The sequence below is a fragment of the Molossus molossus genome, unplaced genomic scaffold (genome assembly GCF_014108415.1).
Source record: "Molossus molossus isolate mMolMol1 unplaced genomic scaffold, mMolMol1.p scaffold_m16_p_4, whole genome shotgun sequence".
In the NCBI taxonomy this organism is placed as follows: Eukaryota; Metazoa; Chordata; class Mammalia; order Chiroptera; family Molossidae; genus Molossus; species Molossus molossus.
In genome coordinates this window covers 45,622,756-45,639,070 of record NW_023425377.1, presented here as the reverse complement: position 1 = coordinate 45,639,070, position 16,315 = coordinate 45,622,756, and the positions used below count along the sequence as shown (strand labels likewise).

At 40.9% G+C, this 16,315-nt stretch overlaps 1 protein-coding gene across 1 annotated transcript in view; it reads left to right on the top strand.

Moving 5' to 3' along the window:
• The first annotated feature begins 2,080 nt into the window (after positions 1 to 2,080).
• ADAMTS19 (ADAM metallopeptidase with thrombospondin type 1 motif 19) overlaps positions 2,081 to 16,315 on the top strand; it is a 316,590-nt gene continuing 302,355 nt past the window's right edge. The window contains exons 1-2 of the mRNA XM_036241047.1: positions 2,081 to 2,268; positions 2,840 to 3,489. Of these exons, the coding sequence (XP_036096940.1) occupies positions 2,175 to 2,268; positions 2,840 to 3,489 (744 nt within the window). The 5' untranslated portion in view covers positions 2,081 to 2,174. The remainder of the gene's footprint in view (positions 2,269 to 2,839; positions 3,490 to 16,315) is intronic.

Genomic DNA, 16,315 nt, shown 5'->3' with positions numbered 1-16,315 from the left:
TGGTAGGGATTATGTGTTAGTAGTTGGGGGAAAAGGCAGAGATGGGAATTTACATAGGCAACCTGTGCTTTTGAGTTGTATATTTAATTTAAACATATAACTTATCTAGTTTTAAGGAATTACAAATGGATTCCAATAAATGTACACAATTTAATATGCATTATTACAATTTTACTCTTATATTTTTGTTGTCATTGTTAAAATTAGATGAGAAACATTTAAGATATACCCTAGTGGAGGTGTTTCATTGAAACTAGCCTCTGTCTTAATGATTGTTGTATTTCTTAAAAATAAACTGCCTCTGATTTCTTGCCTAGTTTTAAATCTGTGTAACTGAGACCCATAAAAAGAAGTTTGTAGGTTCCTAAATAATTCAGATATTTCCATACTACATCCAACCTAGTAACTCATTTTAGAGCTTTTGCAAGACAAGGTTTGGAGACAAAACACTCTTGACAAACACACCTAGAGGGTCTTTGTGTTTGTTTTTAAACTCTGGACCACTCAAAGAAAGTATTCTAGGACCTTGTTTATTCAAACAATGGCTTTCCTTTGAAATCAGAGAGTCTGCCTCCCTGAAAGGCATAGTAGTCACGTTGACACAAGGAACCGAAGATAAAACAACAAAGGATGTGAGGAACTGACCTCAGTGCTGGCATTGAAAAAAAAACAACACACACACACACACACACACACACACACACAAACCAATTTGCATCAACTCTTATTTCTAGGTGTCTGGCCTAGTCCAGAGGGTGTAAATGACAGGTTAGATCAATCTCCCTTGAATCTGCTCATAATGGTTTGATGTGGCCAAGAAAAGAGTTTGGAAAGGGATATAGGAATCATAAAGAGCTACCACAAAGGAAGCAGTAATATTTAAGGTTGAATTTTCCTCAAAAGACATCTGATATAACAAAAATAAATTTAATGTACCAAAAAAAAAAAAAAAAAAAGCACACAAAATAATCTCACTTGGCCTGAGATCTTTAGAATACAATATTTAACATCAGTCCCCTTAATCTCACCCTCATTAGGAGTGTGTGTAGTGTGTATGTGGTGAGAGAGAGAGAGAGAGAGAGAGAGAGAGAAAGAAATAAATTAATAGCACTGATAAATGGGAAGCCAGAAACAGAAGGTGGGATAGGGGACTCTGAAATGTCACGGTGTCTACTGTCCTGGGAACCTTTGCTGGGAACCTTTGAAGCACCCTCCAGAACGAATTACATTATCTCCAGGCTTAGAAAATTCCTAGAGACAAAGATGGGAAGAAAAATCAAAGGTCTGGTAAATGGGGCCCAGCTTTGTGCTTAAGTCTGAACTAAGTTTTGCTTTGTGTGAAGTGCGAAGGGGAGAACTCCATCAAAGGAGGAGCCTGAGTATGGGGGTGGGGTGGGAAGAGGGAGGCACTTCTACCTGCTCACACCTCCGCTGGGGGTGGGTGACCGGATGCAAATCGGGCTTACAGAGTAGCCAATCAAGAGTCAGGCGAGGAAATTTGGGTCCCTACCCCATCCCAACCGGGCGTGTGAGCACGTGTGCGGTGTTCTGGGACCTTTGTCCCGCAAAGTCACACTTGGCGGGCAACCTTGGTCCCTTTTCCATGTCGGATCTGTTTGTATCTTTTCTCCTTCAACACCCCACCTTGCGTGTCGAGTCCCTCTCATCTTCCCACAAATTTGTTCCGGCGCCGCAGCTGGGACTGCGGCACCAAACCCTGGCAGTTCGGCGCGGGTGCAGGCGGCGAGTCTCGGCTCGGACACCACGGATTTTCAGCCCGCGCAGGGCAGTCCTCCTCCCTCCGTCTCCAGGCAGTGCTGCCCGCCTTGCGCGTGCCGGCTCTCGGCTGACTGTGGGTCGGTCCTGTGCGGCTCCGAAATTCCTGCAACGTCCAGAACACAGAAAATAGACTCATCACCTAATTCGCCAGGGAACGGGAGAGGTGCGGGGCTGTGGCGCTGCCTGCCCCCGCTCCTCCCTCCTACCCCCGCCTGTGCTCCGGCAGCCTCTCGGAGTCACACAGCAACCGCCCCCCCACCCCGCCCCCGGCAGACAAAGGGCCTGGGCAAACTCGCCGCCCGGCCTTCTAGCGCTCCGGGGAGGCGGCGGCGCCCGCGGTGGGTCGCGCAGGGAACCGCGTGAGGGGCAGGGAGCCGCGGCCGCTGGAGCGCGGGATGGGGAAGAACCGCGAGATGCGCCTGGCTCACCTCTGCTGCTGCTGCTGCCTCCTTTACCAGCTGGGGGTTTTGTCGAATGGGATCGTTTCAGGTAAGTTCTGCGGTGACTTGCGGCTTGCTTTCCAAGGTCCCCAGCGGAGACTAGGAACGCACCGGTCCGCAGGGCTGGTGCAGCCGGTGCGCAGCGAGCGGGGCTCAGTGGGCAGCAGTGAAAGGAGCGTGCGGGTGCCGAGGAGGGGTCACGCTCGAGAGCCAAGCGCCGTTCTCCAGGCCTTTTAAAAACCATCCTGAAGGATTCGTTTTCCTCTAGGAGAGTAGTGGTGTTTGCAAAGGTACGTTTACAGAGCCTGGAGGAAAACTTGGAAGTCCATAAATGGGTAGCTTTGATCTGGCACGTACTTGAGAAAAGTATTTAATTGTGTTGTTGTCTTTGCACCTTTCAACAACCAAGTGCTGTCACCAGACTTGACTGCCCCATTCCCTTTCCCTTCCCCCTACCCTATAATAGTACTTTTATTTTGAAAACGCTGGGATCTGTAATCTGATCGCAAGGCTTCAGGGGTTGCTGGAGTTTCAGGGGCTAGACGGGTGGTCTCCAACGAATGTGAGCCTGGGCATGCTTGTGCACTTTCAGCCCACTTCCCTGTCTGCCCCGCCCGCAGGGCTGCAGTTCGCCCCGGACCGTGAGGAATGGGAAGTCGTGTTTCCTGCACTCTGGCGCCGGGAGCCGGTGGACGCAGCCGGCGGCAGCGGGGGCAGCGCCGACCCTAGCTGGGTGCGCGGCGGAGGCGGAGGCGCCCGGACGCCGGCGGCCGGCAGCTCCCGCGAGGTGCGCTCGGTAGCCCCGGCGCCGCCTGAGGAGCCGGCGGAGGGCCCGTCCGAGCCTCGGCCCCGGCCCTCACCGCCGCCGGGGGGCGAGGAGGACGAGGAGCTCGAGTCGCAGGAGCTGCCGCGGGGATCCGGCGGGGCTGCCTCCCAGTCCTCCGGCGCCCGGGCCTCATGGCAGCCGCCGCCGCCCCCACAGCCGCCCCCGTCTCCGCCCCCGGCCCTGCAAGCCGAGCCGGATGGCGACGAGGTGCTGCTGCGGATCCCGGCCTTCTCCCGGGACCTCTACCTGCTGCTCCGGAGAGATGGCCGCTTCCTAGCGCCGCGCTTCGCGGTGGAACAGCGGCCGAGTCCCGGCCCCGCTCCCACGCGGGGAGAAGCCGCCCCGCGCCCTCCGACGCCGCCCGACGTCGCCTGCTTCTACACCGGGGCGGTGCTGAGACACCCGGGCTCACTGGCCTCTTTCAGCACCTGTGGAGGTGGCCTGGTAAGCGCCCTCCTTCCCCACTTCCCACTTCCCCCTGCCACGCCTCCCTCTCCCCCTCATAGACCATCTGATTTGCATGCACCTCACACCCTTCCAAAGTGTTCGCCCTGAACTTCACCCTAGCCCGCACCACCACCACCGGAGTCTACACCGCTCACCTCCCAGCGAACATCTCCAGGGCAGTCAGTGGACCTGAAGGCTCACTGAGTGGATTAGTAGCTTTCTCCTTCGAGACCACTGCACATTTCTACAGAATACTATAGGAAACTGCCTCCTTGTAGCTCTTCCCCTGGCTTTACTTTTTTCTCTTTTCCAAAATAAGCCCACCACGTGGTGTCTTGTAGGAGATTGGAAGATAACTAACCTACTCACTGCTGAATCTCCTCCATTTGTGTCCCCTACCCCCACTTTCTCATCTATTATGTTTTTTGTTTTTTTTCATGTCCTACTTCAAAGTTGTCAGAACAGTTCTCTAAATTGCATTCTGACTACTGTCTATAATTTATACACATCCACAGCCAGATTGGACCGCTGTTCACAGTTTCCGTGAAGGACAGGAGTTGAGCAGGACCAAACGGAAAGACTGGGAGCTGTTTACTAATGGATGACTTTAGAATCCAGTCAATATTCAAAGGGTTATGATTCTGTAATTCAACATTATCTTTTCTAAGGTTTATATTTTATCTGGCAATAGTTCCTTTTCTTTCCACTCCTTGAGGAAAGCAACAAGCATGAAAGCTTTGCTAAGAGGCCCATTGGAAGTGGAGAGAGAAAGCCCTTTGCTATGTCTGAAAAATAGAGATCAACATTGAATTTTTTTCCCTCTCTGTCTTGACACAGGGTTTAGGATAATTGTTACTTCTTGTAGGTTGGCCTTTACTTTGTGTTTCAGTGTACATAACATAAAATTTACCTTTTTAACCATTTTTAGGTGTCCACTTCAGTGGCATTAAGTACACTCACATTGTATAGCCTTCATCACCATGGCTTTTACTGTTGATTTAAGGCAAAACCCACAAGATATTGAAAAAGCACATGTGATTTGCGGCTTCATTTTGTTGTTCTCAGTGAGCCATTGATGAAATCCACAAGGACCCATCTGATTGCAACCCATCTATTTGGAGAGAAACCTAACAGTAATTATTTAATCCTTTTCAAAGCTCTCAATCTTTCTGGATCTCATTTTCCCTATTTATAGCAGTACATAGCAGCACAATCAAGGCTACCCAAAGCCATAAAATGTAAAAAGATGGTTAAAAATTCAAACAAAATGAAACTGGAATTTTTAACCTATGCCCTTCTAAGGTCCTGTAGTCAAATGATGACAATTACTGGACAGGGCTGTATTTTAACTGATGCTCATATTGATGAATATCAAATGTGTACATTTTTAGCCATGAGTGTAAAAAATTGGCATAGAAAAATCACATGAAAAACTTTTTAAAATGTTTTTTTGTGTGTGTGTGTGGAACTGATATTTGAACACTTCACTGGGGAGAACATTTTGTAGGGATTTTATTGTCCAGTAGTGTTTGGCTTGGGATTAAATAATTACATATATAAAGTTTTTGGTGTGATGGAAGGAGTAGGGGATAAAGCATTTCACTGTGTTAAAATGTGGGCTTTTGGTCAGATTTTCCAAATGAGCTATGCCTTTTCTCCATATTTAAGTGAGCAAAATTAGAATTATGAGTAGGTTTTTCATAGACTGAATAGAAGTTTGACATATCTCCCTGTTTATCATATTGGACTTCTACTCACTTTTCCTATTAGCCACATATGTATATGTTCTGAACTGGGAAGCCTTTGTTATTGAGGAAAACTGACATTGCCAGCAGTACAATATAGCAGTCAGACTTTGAGTAAAAAGTTAGGCAAATAGCCAATAAGGGTGGGTTTGTTACTCTAGACTACCATGCCAGCCCTTTACCTGATGAGGGTGAGTTATGAAAGAGAGAGCATATTTGTTATCTGAGCCCTTACATTGGCTTGTTTCCTGATGATAGACAAGTCCCCTACCTCTCTGGAATTCAGTTTTCATAAATAAAGTGAGACAATTGGATTATTCGATTAAAAATTGGATGATAGAATTAAAATTTGACTGGATGTTAAATGTATTTTTGTTCCTGTGTTAGGGGCTCACAGATTGGAAGAATATTATATACAAGTAGATATGACATAGGTCATCACGAAACAGTAACATACTGACATGATGAATCAAAAATTGTGCCTGAGGTAAAGTTTTATTTGGGGAGTTGGAGAAGGCTTCCCAAGTTTAATTGGATTGTAAGCATGGGAAGCTTTCTCTTGGCAGAAACGAGATGAAGAATGTTTCAGATAGAGGGAAGAGACTGAGTGGACATGTGGAAGTGCAGAGTATATCAGGGAATGAAAAATAATCTCCTGTGAGTAGGCCAAAAGGTGCAATAAGGGGACCTCAAGCCTCAAAAGCCTTGTATGCTAGAGTACAGGCTTCCTCTTGTTCACTGTTGATTAGCACAGGACTATATTTTTTCTCCTCTCTATTTTCAGAATTCTGCGATCTTGGAATTCTAATATGAGGAATCATGTCTTTCTGTGAAGGTGAATTATTTATTAATGCAAACGCCTTTAGTTTGCAACAGTTTTTCCTTCTCAGTTAAGTAAAGCTTTCTGATTGTTAGAGGCACAGAAAAGAGCAGAACACTAAGGAACCTTCCCTCCCCTCTCAATAGTTATGCCTACTGGGACTTGAACTCCTCAACACCTTTTGGGCTGTTACAAATCACCAGATGTCCAGTATTGCAAAGTGGTGAACATTTATGAGCTTGGTCTCCATTCTCCAGATATCTATCTAACTTGTGCTGGGAAAGGAAAAGTGCTAGAATGGAGAAGTTGGGTACAGGGTCAGGTGCTGCCTTTTCAAAGTACTTAATCTTTCTGGGTCTCATTTTCCCTATTTATAAAATGCACAATTGTATTTTATATCTAGCAATGTGTTCTTACTATTTTTGTTTCTCCTTATTAGTCTCTAATGTTGAATAATAATTTGATTTGAGCCATATATTTGATTTAAGAGGCAACCAAGTATCTTAATGCTAAGCAATTGTTTATTGAACAACTCCTTTGAGCAAAACATTGTGCAGATACACACAATATAAAAAGCAGATGAAGAAGCCTTGGTAGGTTTCAAGGAGCTCCCAACCTGGCCCACCAGTCTCAAACATCAATAGGGAAATAGAACATGTTGAGATATGTACAAATGCAGGAATGCCCCAACTGCTATGATGGTACTATCTTGTCCATCTCTTTTCATTTCCACAACATTGTAAGATACCTAATTTTTAGTGTACACTCAATAAAGAAATAAATCACTAAATAAAATATAACATATAGCACTTTGTTATGTCTTAAATACCAATCTCTATTAAAATACAAAAAAGCAGCAAATTAAATTCCATGAAAGAGTGTAACAATTATGATTCCTCAAAGTTACACACACACACACACACACACACACACACACACACACTACTGTCTAAGCACTGGGCCATGGTACACTAATCAGGACATACCTTGCCTATAGTTCTCTACATGGACTGTTGAAATGACAATCGGTTATATTTAGGTTATTTTCCAAGGATGATAAAGAGTGACTCCTAAAACTTAAATTTAGTAGTAGTCATTTTGATTAGCTCTTTTTTTTTGGTACGTGCCTCTAATGGGAACTGAACCCGGGACTCTCTAGTCTGCAGGCTGATGCTCCAACCGCTGAGCCAAACCGGCCAGGGCATGATTAGCTCTTGATACAGTATCATACAACTTTGTGTAAATTAATTGTGTGTGTGTGTATGCAATTTACTCCCTTACTTGAATTAAAGTATTTGATGTCATGGCAAATGTTGAACACTTAAATACTTGCAGGTACCTGTTTTGGACAAGGTACTTTACCAAGTACCAGCACTAAGCAGGAGGGAGGGTGTCAGGGCAGGGGTGGGAAAGGTAGTGCACAACCAGGAGATCTGGGCTAGAAGTGGAGTCTGCATCCAAGTGGGAAAAGTTAAGATTGCAGACTAACATCACACATCTACCTTCTCTGTTCGAGCCAAATCTTAGAAATGATAGAAAGGATATTCTAAATAAATCTAAAGCAGTATTATAAAAGAACGCCATCAGTGCATCAGACATTGTGAGTATCTCTTGAAAGGCTGAAACCATTTGGGTTGGATTAACAGAAAACATATATGGACATTAGAAAACATCTGTGAATGGTGGGAGCTGTGCCAAAGGAGTGGTGCGCTCGTAGTGGGCAGAGGGGGCCCCTAGAACAACAATTCCTTGGCTTTTTCTGATTTTCAGTTATGCCAACAAATGGAGGCCAAATGCATGTCCTAGGCAAGAGCAGAAAGAATACAGACAGAGTTTTCCTAGGCACGTTGGTGACACCAGAGGATAAAGAATCTTCCACTCTCAAAAGAGGAGTTTTGGGTTGCCTGCACCCAGTGGAAGGTGCCACCTGTCTTACCAAATAACTGGGGTAGAGCTGGGTAACTGAACTAGTCAATAGATAGGTGAGCAGGGAAACCAAAAAGAGATGAGTCAAGAATACTTTCTAAAAAAAACAATCCATATAAAAGAGAGCCATCTAACTCTGGTTAATAATATATGAAGCAACAAAATTAAAAGAATAAATAGAATACTTTTACAGAAGCATGAGTAGATATAAATTTATGAAAAATAAATTAAAAAATCAAGAACAGTTTCTGTTCAGAAAAAATAATTAGATATAATGAAACTAAATTTTGTGATTGTAATAATTAAAAACATATATGAACTGATCAGCAAGTTTGTGATCTAGAACATCAAACCCAGAAATTATCCCAGAACATAATATAATGGACAAGTGGATACAAAATATGAAAGAAAAGTTGTGAGCCAAAATTATAGATCCCAACGGTCCACATTTCTCTCACAGGAGTTCATTTTTAAAATAAGTTATAGGATAGTGCCCCTGCTAGTTTGGCTCAGTGGTTGGAGTGTTAGCCTGAGGACCAGAGAGTCCCGGGTTCAGTTCCTGCTAGGGGCACGTACCAAAAAAAAAAAAATAAAAATTAAAAAATATATATAAAATAAGTTATAGGATAGCATTTTTAAAATGCATGAAATGCACCCTAAACAGTTAATTCTAATTTAAACCACCTAATTGTATATTCATCAGCCAACCTTTGGATATAAGGCCAGATACTACTTATTCCTTTGAGTGTTGGTCACATAACTGGTGTTCCACGTGAGCGTTACTGATTGTGCACCAAAATAATTTCCAATGTAGATTACTGTATTTAGAATAAAAATTAAAGACAGATGCAAGACAATTTATGTATAGAATCCTAGACTTTTAAAAATGTTGAATCTTTTTTTCTTCATTATTTTTTATTAAATATGTTGGAGTAATGTTGGTTAATAACATTATATAAATTTCAGGTGTACAACTTTATAATACAACATCTGTATACTCTATTGTGTGCTCACTACCCAAAGTCTAGTCTCCTTCTGTCATCATATATTCGATTCCCTTTAACTCTTCATTCTCCACCTATTCCTCTTTCCTTCTGGCAACATGTTGTCTGTTTTCTGTTTGTTTATTTTGTTACTTTTTGTTTTATCACATGTGTGTAATATTATATGGTTCTTGTTATTTTCCATAGACTCATTTCACTTAGCATAATCCTCTGAAGATCTTCCATGTTGTCTCAAATGGCAGTATTTCATGTTTTAATGGCTGAGTACTATTCCATTGTATATTTGTACCACAGCTTTATCTAATCATCTGCTAACGGACACTTAGGTTCTTTCCATGTCTGGGCTATTGTGATAATGCCACAGTGAACATAAGGGCACATGTATCTTTATTAATAAGTGTTTTCAAAAAAAGTTTTCAAATCTTTTATAGTTGTTTCATCCCAAATGAAATTAGGCCTATCTATCTATCATCTATCTATCCATCTATCATCTATCTATCTATCTATCTATCTATCTATCTATCTATCTATCTATCTCTATCATCTATCTCATCTATCTATCTATCTATCTATCTATCATCATCTATATTCTATCTATCATCTATTATCTATCTATCAATCTACCTTCTATCTATCATCTATTATCTATCATCTATCTATCTATCTATCTATCTATCTATCTATCTATCTATCTATCATCAACTTTAGCAACTTATCTGTCTCAAGTTTTTCCAAAATCTTCATGGAAACAAATACACCTTTTGCTCTTATTGTTCACTGGCTGTTAATATTTAGTGTTTGATTAAATTATGCAATTACAATATGTTGTACCTACGTATGTTGATAAACATACAGGCCTACTGGTGGGAATAATTGTGTACAGCAAGACAAGGGAGCAGTCTACAAACTGTGAGCATTTGGCATGCAGTGGTCATATTTGGTGGATGGTGTGTGTATAGGGTATTATTTAATTCAATGATTTGAGCTGGATTAGCTGGTTTAACCAATGTTGTTAGGTAGAGTATAAGAGAGAGAATCATTCTTTTTTTTTTTTAATAATTATTTTATTATTTTTATTTTTGTTAATCCTCACCTGAGGATATTTTTCCATTGATTTTATTTTATTTATTTATTTATCTATTTATTTATTTAATTCTCACCCAAGGACATTTATCCATTTTTTGTTCAGATAGAGTGGGAGGGAGAGAGAGAGAGAGAAACATCAATGTGAAAGGGACACATCGAGTGGCCACCACCCTCACAACCCAGCCAGGGCCAGGGACAAACTGCAACCAAGGTACATGCCCTTAGCGGGAACCGAACCCGGGTCTCTCTGGACCGCAGGCCAACGCTCTAACCGCTGAGCCAAACCAGCCAGGGCAAGAGAATTATTCTTGTATCAGAAACAAATTTGCCAGAGATAAAGAAAGATGTACACCTTCAGATTGGTGGACCAACCATGCTCAGAGCAGCATAAGTAAAGAGAGACCCAAACCTAGACACATTGTGGGTAGAATACTAGAAAATCAAAGATAAAGAGAAAATTGTACAAGTTTCATAAAGGAAAGATTATCTACAATGGAATGAGTATTAGATTGGCATTAGAGATTGAATTAGTAATACAAGCAGCTAGAGTATCATGAGTTGATAGCTTTAGGGTTCTGAGGAAATATGATTTTGAATCCTGGATTTAGCCAAACTACCATTTAAACCTAAAAGCAAATTTTAAAAATTTCAAAATTATAAGGAGTTACACTTTATCAAACAGAACCTCTAAAAAGGTATGCAATGAAAAGTCTTCCTCCACCACCCCTTCTCCATTTATTACTCAGTGTTCCTTCCTAGAGGTAGCCACGGTTATTAGTTTCCAGTGTGTAATCTAGAGGTAGTTGATGCATAAACAAATATGTATATATAAATTTGTAGTTTTGTAACTCACATTATTTACACACACAAGAGATTATTATATATGACTGTGTAAAGAGGTTCCTCTTTCTTTTTTGGTAGTTCTGTTTTATCTGCAAGTATGTGCCATATTCTACATAATCAGTTCAGTGTTGATGTACCTTTGATTGGTTCTAATATTTTTCTGTTGTGAACAGTGCAAAACAAATTGCTGACATATGAATACCTATGTCAAGTGTATTGTGTATTGAGGGAGATTACACCTGGTTGCACCCCATAAGGTGCCAATTTACACTCTCAGGCCGGTGGAGTATAAGAACTCATTTCTCCTGTGCTGTTACTAATATGGCACTTATCAAAAATTTTAATATGTATGCAGTCTAATAGACAAAAACATGTTATTTCAATGTAGTTTTATTCACTTATTTTTGTGTTATGGTAAGGCTGAGATATTTTCATATTTTTATTCTCATTTCCTTCACTGTAAACTTTCATATTCCTTACTCATTTTTCTATTAGGTTTTGGTCTTTTTCTTTTCAAATTCCAGAGCTCTATTCCACCCACCCCCAATTTTAATATAACTTTCTTTCATTTAATTCCTGACATTTAATATTATATTAGCTTCAGGTGAACAGCATAGTATTTGACATTTATAGAATTTAAAATAGTGATTCCGCCCTGACTGGTTTGGCTCTGTGGTTAGTGTCAGCTGGCGGATTGAAGGGTCTTGGGTTTGATTCTGGTCAAGGGCACATACCTGGGTTGTAGTTTGGATCCCTGGCCCTGGTCAGGGTCTTGCAGGAGGCAACCAATCAATGTGTCTCTCTCACATTGATGTTTCTCTCTCTCTGTCTTTCTCGCTATCTCTTTCCCTCCCTCCCTTGTTCTCTATCTAAAAATCAGTGGAAAAATATCCTTGGTGAGAATTAACAAACAAACAAAAAAAGTGATTTCCCCCTATAAGTTTAGTACCCACCTGGCACCATACATAGTTATTACAATGTTATTGACTATATTCCTTATGCTGTACTTACATCCCCATGACTGTTTGTAACTATCTATTTGTACTTAATCCTTTCACCTTTTCACCAGCCCCTCCATCCCCCTCCCCTCTGGCAACTGTTAATCTATTCTCTACATCTGTAACTCTGTATCTGTTTATTTTGTTTTTTAGATTTCGAATCCCTGAAATCATGTGGTATTTGTCTTTTTCTGACTGACTTATTTCACTTAGCATAATACCCTCTAGTTTCATCCATCTTGTTGCAAATGATAAGATTTCATTATATTTTATGGCCAAGTAATATTTCATATATGTATATATGTACTACAGTTTTTTATTCATTTGTCTATTGATGAGCACTTGAGTTGCTTCCATATCTTGGCTATTGTCAATAATGCTGAACATAGAGGTGCATATATCTTTTCAAATTAGTGTTTTGGGTTACTTTGGATATATACTCAGAAGTGGAATTGCTGGGTCAAAAGGCAGTTTCATTTTCAAGTTTTTGAGGAAACTTCATACTATTTACCATAGTGGCTGCACCTATTTGCATTCCCGAACAAGGGTCTCCTTTTCTCCACATCATTGCCAATCAACTTGTTTGTTGATTTATTGATGATAGCCATTCTGACAGGTGTGAGGTGATGTCTCATCGTGGTTTTAATTTGCATGTTTCTGATGATTAATAACATTGAGCATCTTTTTATATGTGTATTGGCCATCTATATGTCCTCTTTATAGAAGTGTCTATTCAGGTCCTCTGCCCATTTTTTTTTTTTTTTATCCTCACCCGAGGACATTTTTCCATTTTTTGTTCAGATAGAGCGGGAGGGAGAGAGAGGAAGAGAGAGAGAGAAACATCGATGTGAAGGGACACATCGAGTGGCTGCCACCCGCACGACCAACCAGGGCTGGGGACAAACTGCAACCGAGGTACATGCCCTTAGCGGGAACCGAACCCGGGTCTCTCTGTACCGCAGGCCGACGCTCTAACCGCTGAGCCAAACCGGCCAGGGCTGCCCCCTTTTTTTTTTTTTAATTAAAAATTTTTTTTATTGATTTTGAGAGAGAGAGAGAGAGAGAAACATTGATGAGAGAAAATATCGACTGGGTACCTCCTGCATGCCCCCCACCCAGGATTTGGCTCAAACCCAGGCATATGCCCTGACCAGGAATCGAATTGGCCACCTCTTGGTGCATAGGTCGACACGCAACCACTGAGCCATACCAGCTGGGCCTCTGCCCATTTTTAATTTTTTGGTGTTGAGTTGTACAAGTTCCTTATAAATTTTGGCTATTAACCCATTATTAGATGTATCATTAAGGAATATCTTCTCCCATTCAGTAGGTTGTCTTTTAGATTTGTTGGTGGGTTCCTTTGCTGTGCAAAACCTTTTTAGTTTGATATAGCTCTATTTGTTTATCTTTTATTTCCTTTGACCAGGGAGATGTATCAGAAAAAAATAAGTATTTCTAAGAGAAATGACAATTTTTTTTTTTTTTTTTTATCCTCACCCGAGGATATTTTTCCATTTTTTGTACAGATAGAGTGGGCGGGAGAGAGAGGAAGGGAGAGAGAGAGAGAAACATCGATGTGAAGGGACACATCGAGTGGCTGCCACCCGCATGACCAACCAGGGCCGGGGACAAACTGCAACCGAAGTACGTGCCCTTAGCGGGAACCGAACCCGGGTCTCTCCGAACCGCAGGCCGACGCTCTAACCGCTGAGCCAAACTGGCCAGGGCATGACAACAATTTTATTGACTATGTTTTATTCTGGGAGTTTCATGATTTAGAGTCTTAAATTTAAATTTTTAAATTCATTTTGAGTTTATTCTTATGCACGAAGTAAGAAAGCGGTCTAGTTTCATTATATTTGCATCTATCTGTCCAATTTTCCCAAAACCATTTATTAAAGAGGCTCTCTTTACTCCATTGTATATTCTTGTGTCTTTTGTCAGATATTAATTGACCATATAGATGTGGGTTTATTTCTGGGCTCTCTATTCTGTCCCGTTGATCTGTGTGTCTGTTTTTATGTCAGGACCATGCTGTTTTGATCTCTATAGCCTTATACTATACAGTTTGGTAGGTAGCATGACACCTTCAACTTTGTTATTCTTTCTCAAGACTGCTTTGGCTATTGGGGGTCTTTTGTGGTTTCATATAAATTTTTGGTTATTTGTTCTAGTTCTGTGAAAAATGCTATTAGTATTTTGATAAGGATTATTACATTGAATCTTTAGATGGCTTTGAATAATATGGTCATTTTACCAAAGTTATTTCTTTGTATTCATGAGCATGGTATATGCCCCCCATTTATTTGCATTTTCAGTCTATTTCTTCAATGTCTTATAATTTTTTAAAAATGTATTTATTTATTTTTTTGTTACATATATTTTACCTTTTTTACCCCATTGGCACCCCCCTCCCCACCCCACCCCTACTCGTCCCCAGCTTAGTTGTCCATGTCCATTGGTCATGCATACATGCATATAAGTTCTGTGGTTTATCTCTTCCCACCCCCCACCCCCTCTTCTGAGGGATGTCAGTCTGTGCCCTACTTCCATATGTCTGGGTCTACTGTATTCCTCATACTGTTATGTTCATTATATTCCATATATAAGTGAGATCATGTGGTATTTGTCTTTTTCTGCTTGGCTTCTTTCGCTTAGGATAATACTTTCCAGGTCCCTCCATGTCGTCTCAAAGGATAAGAGATCTTTCTTTCTTACCGCTGCATAGTACTCCAATGTGTATATGTACCACAGCTTTTTTATCCATTCGCCTACTGATGGACACTTGGGCTGTTTCCAGATCTTAGCTATTGTAAATAGTGCTGCTATGAACATGGGGGTACATATATTCTTCCTGATTGGTGTTTCAGGCTTCTTAGGGTATATTCCTAGCAGTGGGATCACTGGGTCAAATGGAAGTTCAATTTTTAATTTTTTGAGGTAACACCATATTGTTTTCCACAGTGGCTGCACCAGCCTGCATTCCCACCAGCAGTGTATTAGAGTCCCCTTTTCTCCACACCCTCGCCAACACTTGTTGTTTGATGCTTTGTTGATGGCGGCCATTCTGACAGGTGTGAGGTGATACCTCATTGTTGTTATAATTTGCATCTCTCTGATGATTAGTGATGTTGAGAATTTCTTCATATGTCTTTTGGCCATTATATGTCCTGTTTGGAGAGGTGTCTGTTCAGCTCCTCTGCCCATTTTTTAATTGGGTTCTTTGTCTTCCTTTTGTTGAGTCGTATGAGCACTCTCTATATATTGGAAATTAACCCCTTATCTGATACATCATTGGCAATGATGTTCTCCCATACAGTGGGTTGCCTTTCCATTTTGATGATTGTTTCTTTTGCTGTGCAGAAGCTTTTGAGTTTGATGTAGTCCCATGTGTTCATTTTGTCCTTTGTTTCTGTTGCCTTAGGTGATGTATCAGTGAAAATTCTGCTCCGTATGATGTCTGAAATTTTGTTGCCTACATTTTCTTCTAGAGTTTTTATGGATTCATGGGTCACATTTAAGTCTTTTATCCATTTTGAGTTTATTTTTGTGTATGGTGTAAGTTGATGGTCTAGTTTCATTTTTTTGCATGTAGCTGTCCAATTTTCCCAACACCATTTATTAAAGAGGCTGTCTTTACTCCACTGTATGCTCTTGCCACCTTTGTTAAATATTAATTGAGTGTATTGCCTTGGGTCCATTTCTGGGTTTTCAGTTCTGTTCCACTGGTCTATATGCCTGTTCTTGTGCCAGTACCAGGCTGTTTTGGTTACAGTCACTTTGTAGTATAACCTGATATCTGGTATTGTGATCCCACCTACTTTCTTCTTCTTTTTCAAGATTGCTGTGGCTATTCGGAGTCTTTTTTGGTTCCATATGAACTTTTGAAGTATTTGTTCTAGTTCTATGAAATATGTCGTTGGTATTTTGATGGGAATTGCACTGAATCTATAGATTGCTTTGGGTAGTATGGACATTTTAATGATGTTAATTCTTCCAATCCATGAACAAGGTATGTGCTTCCACTTTTTTATATCTTCCTCTATTTCTTTTTTCAATGACCTGTAGTTTTCTGCAAATAGGTCCTTTACTTCTTTGGTTAAGTTTATTCCTAGGTATCTTAATTTTTTTTGGCGCTATGGTAAATGGGATTGCTTTTTCAGTTTTTCTTTCTGTGAGTTCATTATTGGTGTACAAGAATGCCGTCGATTTTTTGATGTTAATTTTGTATCCTGCTACTTTGCCAAATTCATTTATTAAGCCTAGTAGATTTTTGATGGAGTCTTTAGGGTTTTCTATGTATAATACTATGTCATTTGCAAATAATAACAGTTTTACTTCCTCCTTTCCAATTTGAATCCCTTATATTTTTTCTTCATGTCTGATTGCTCTGGCTAAGAC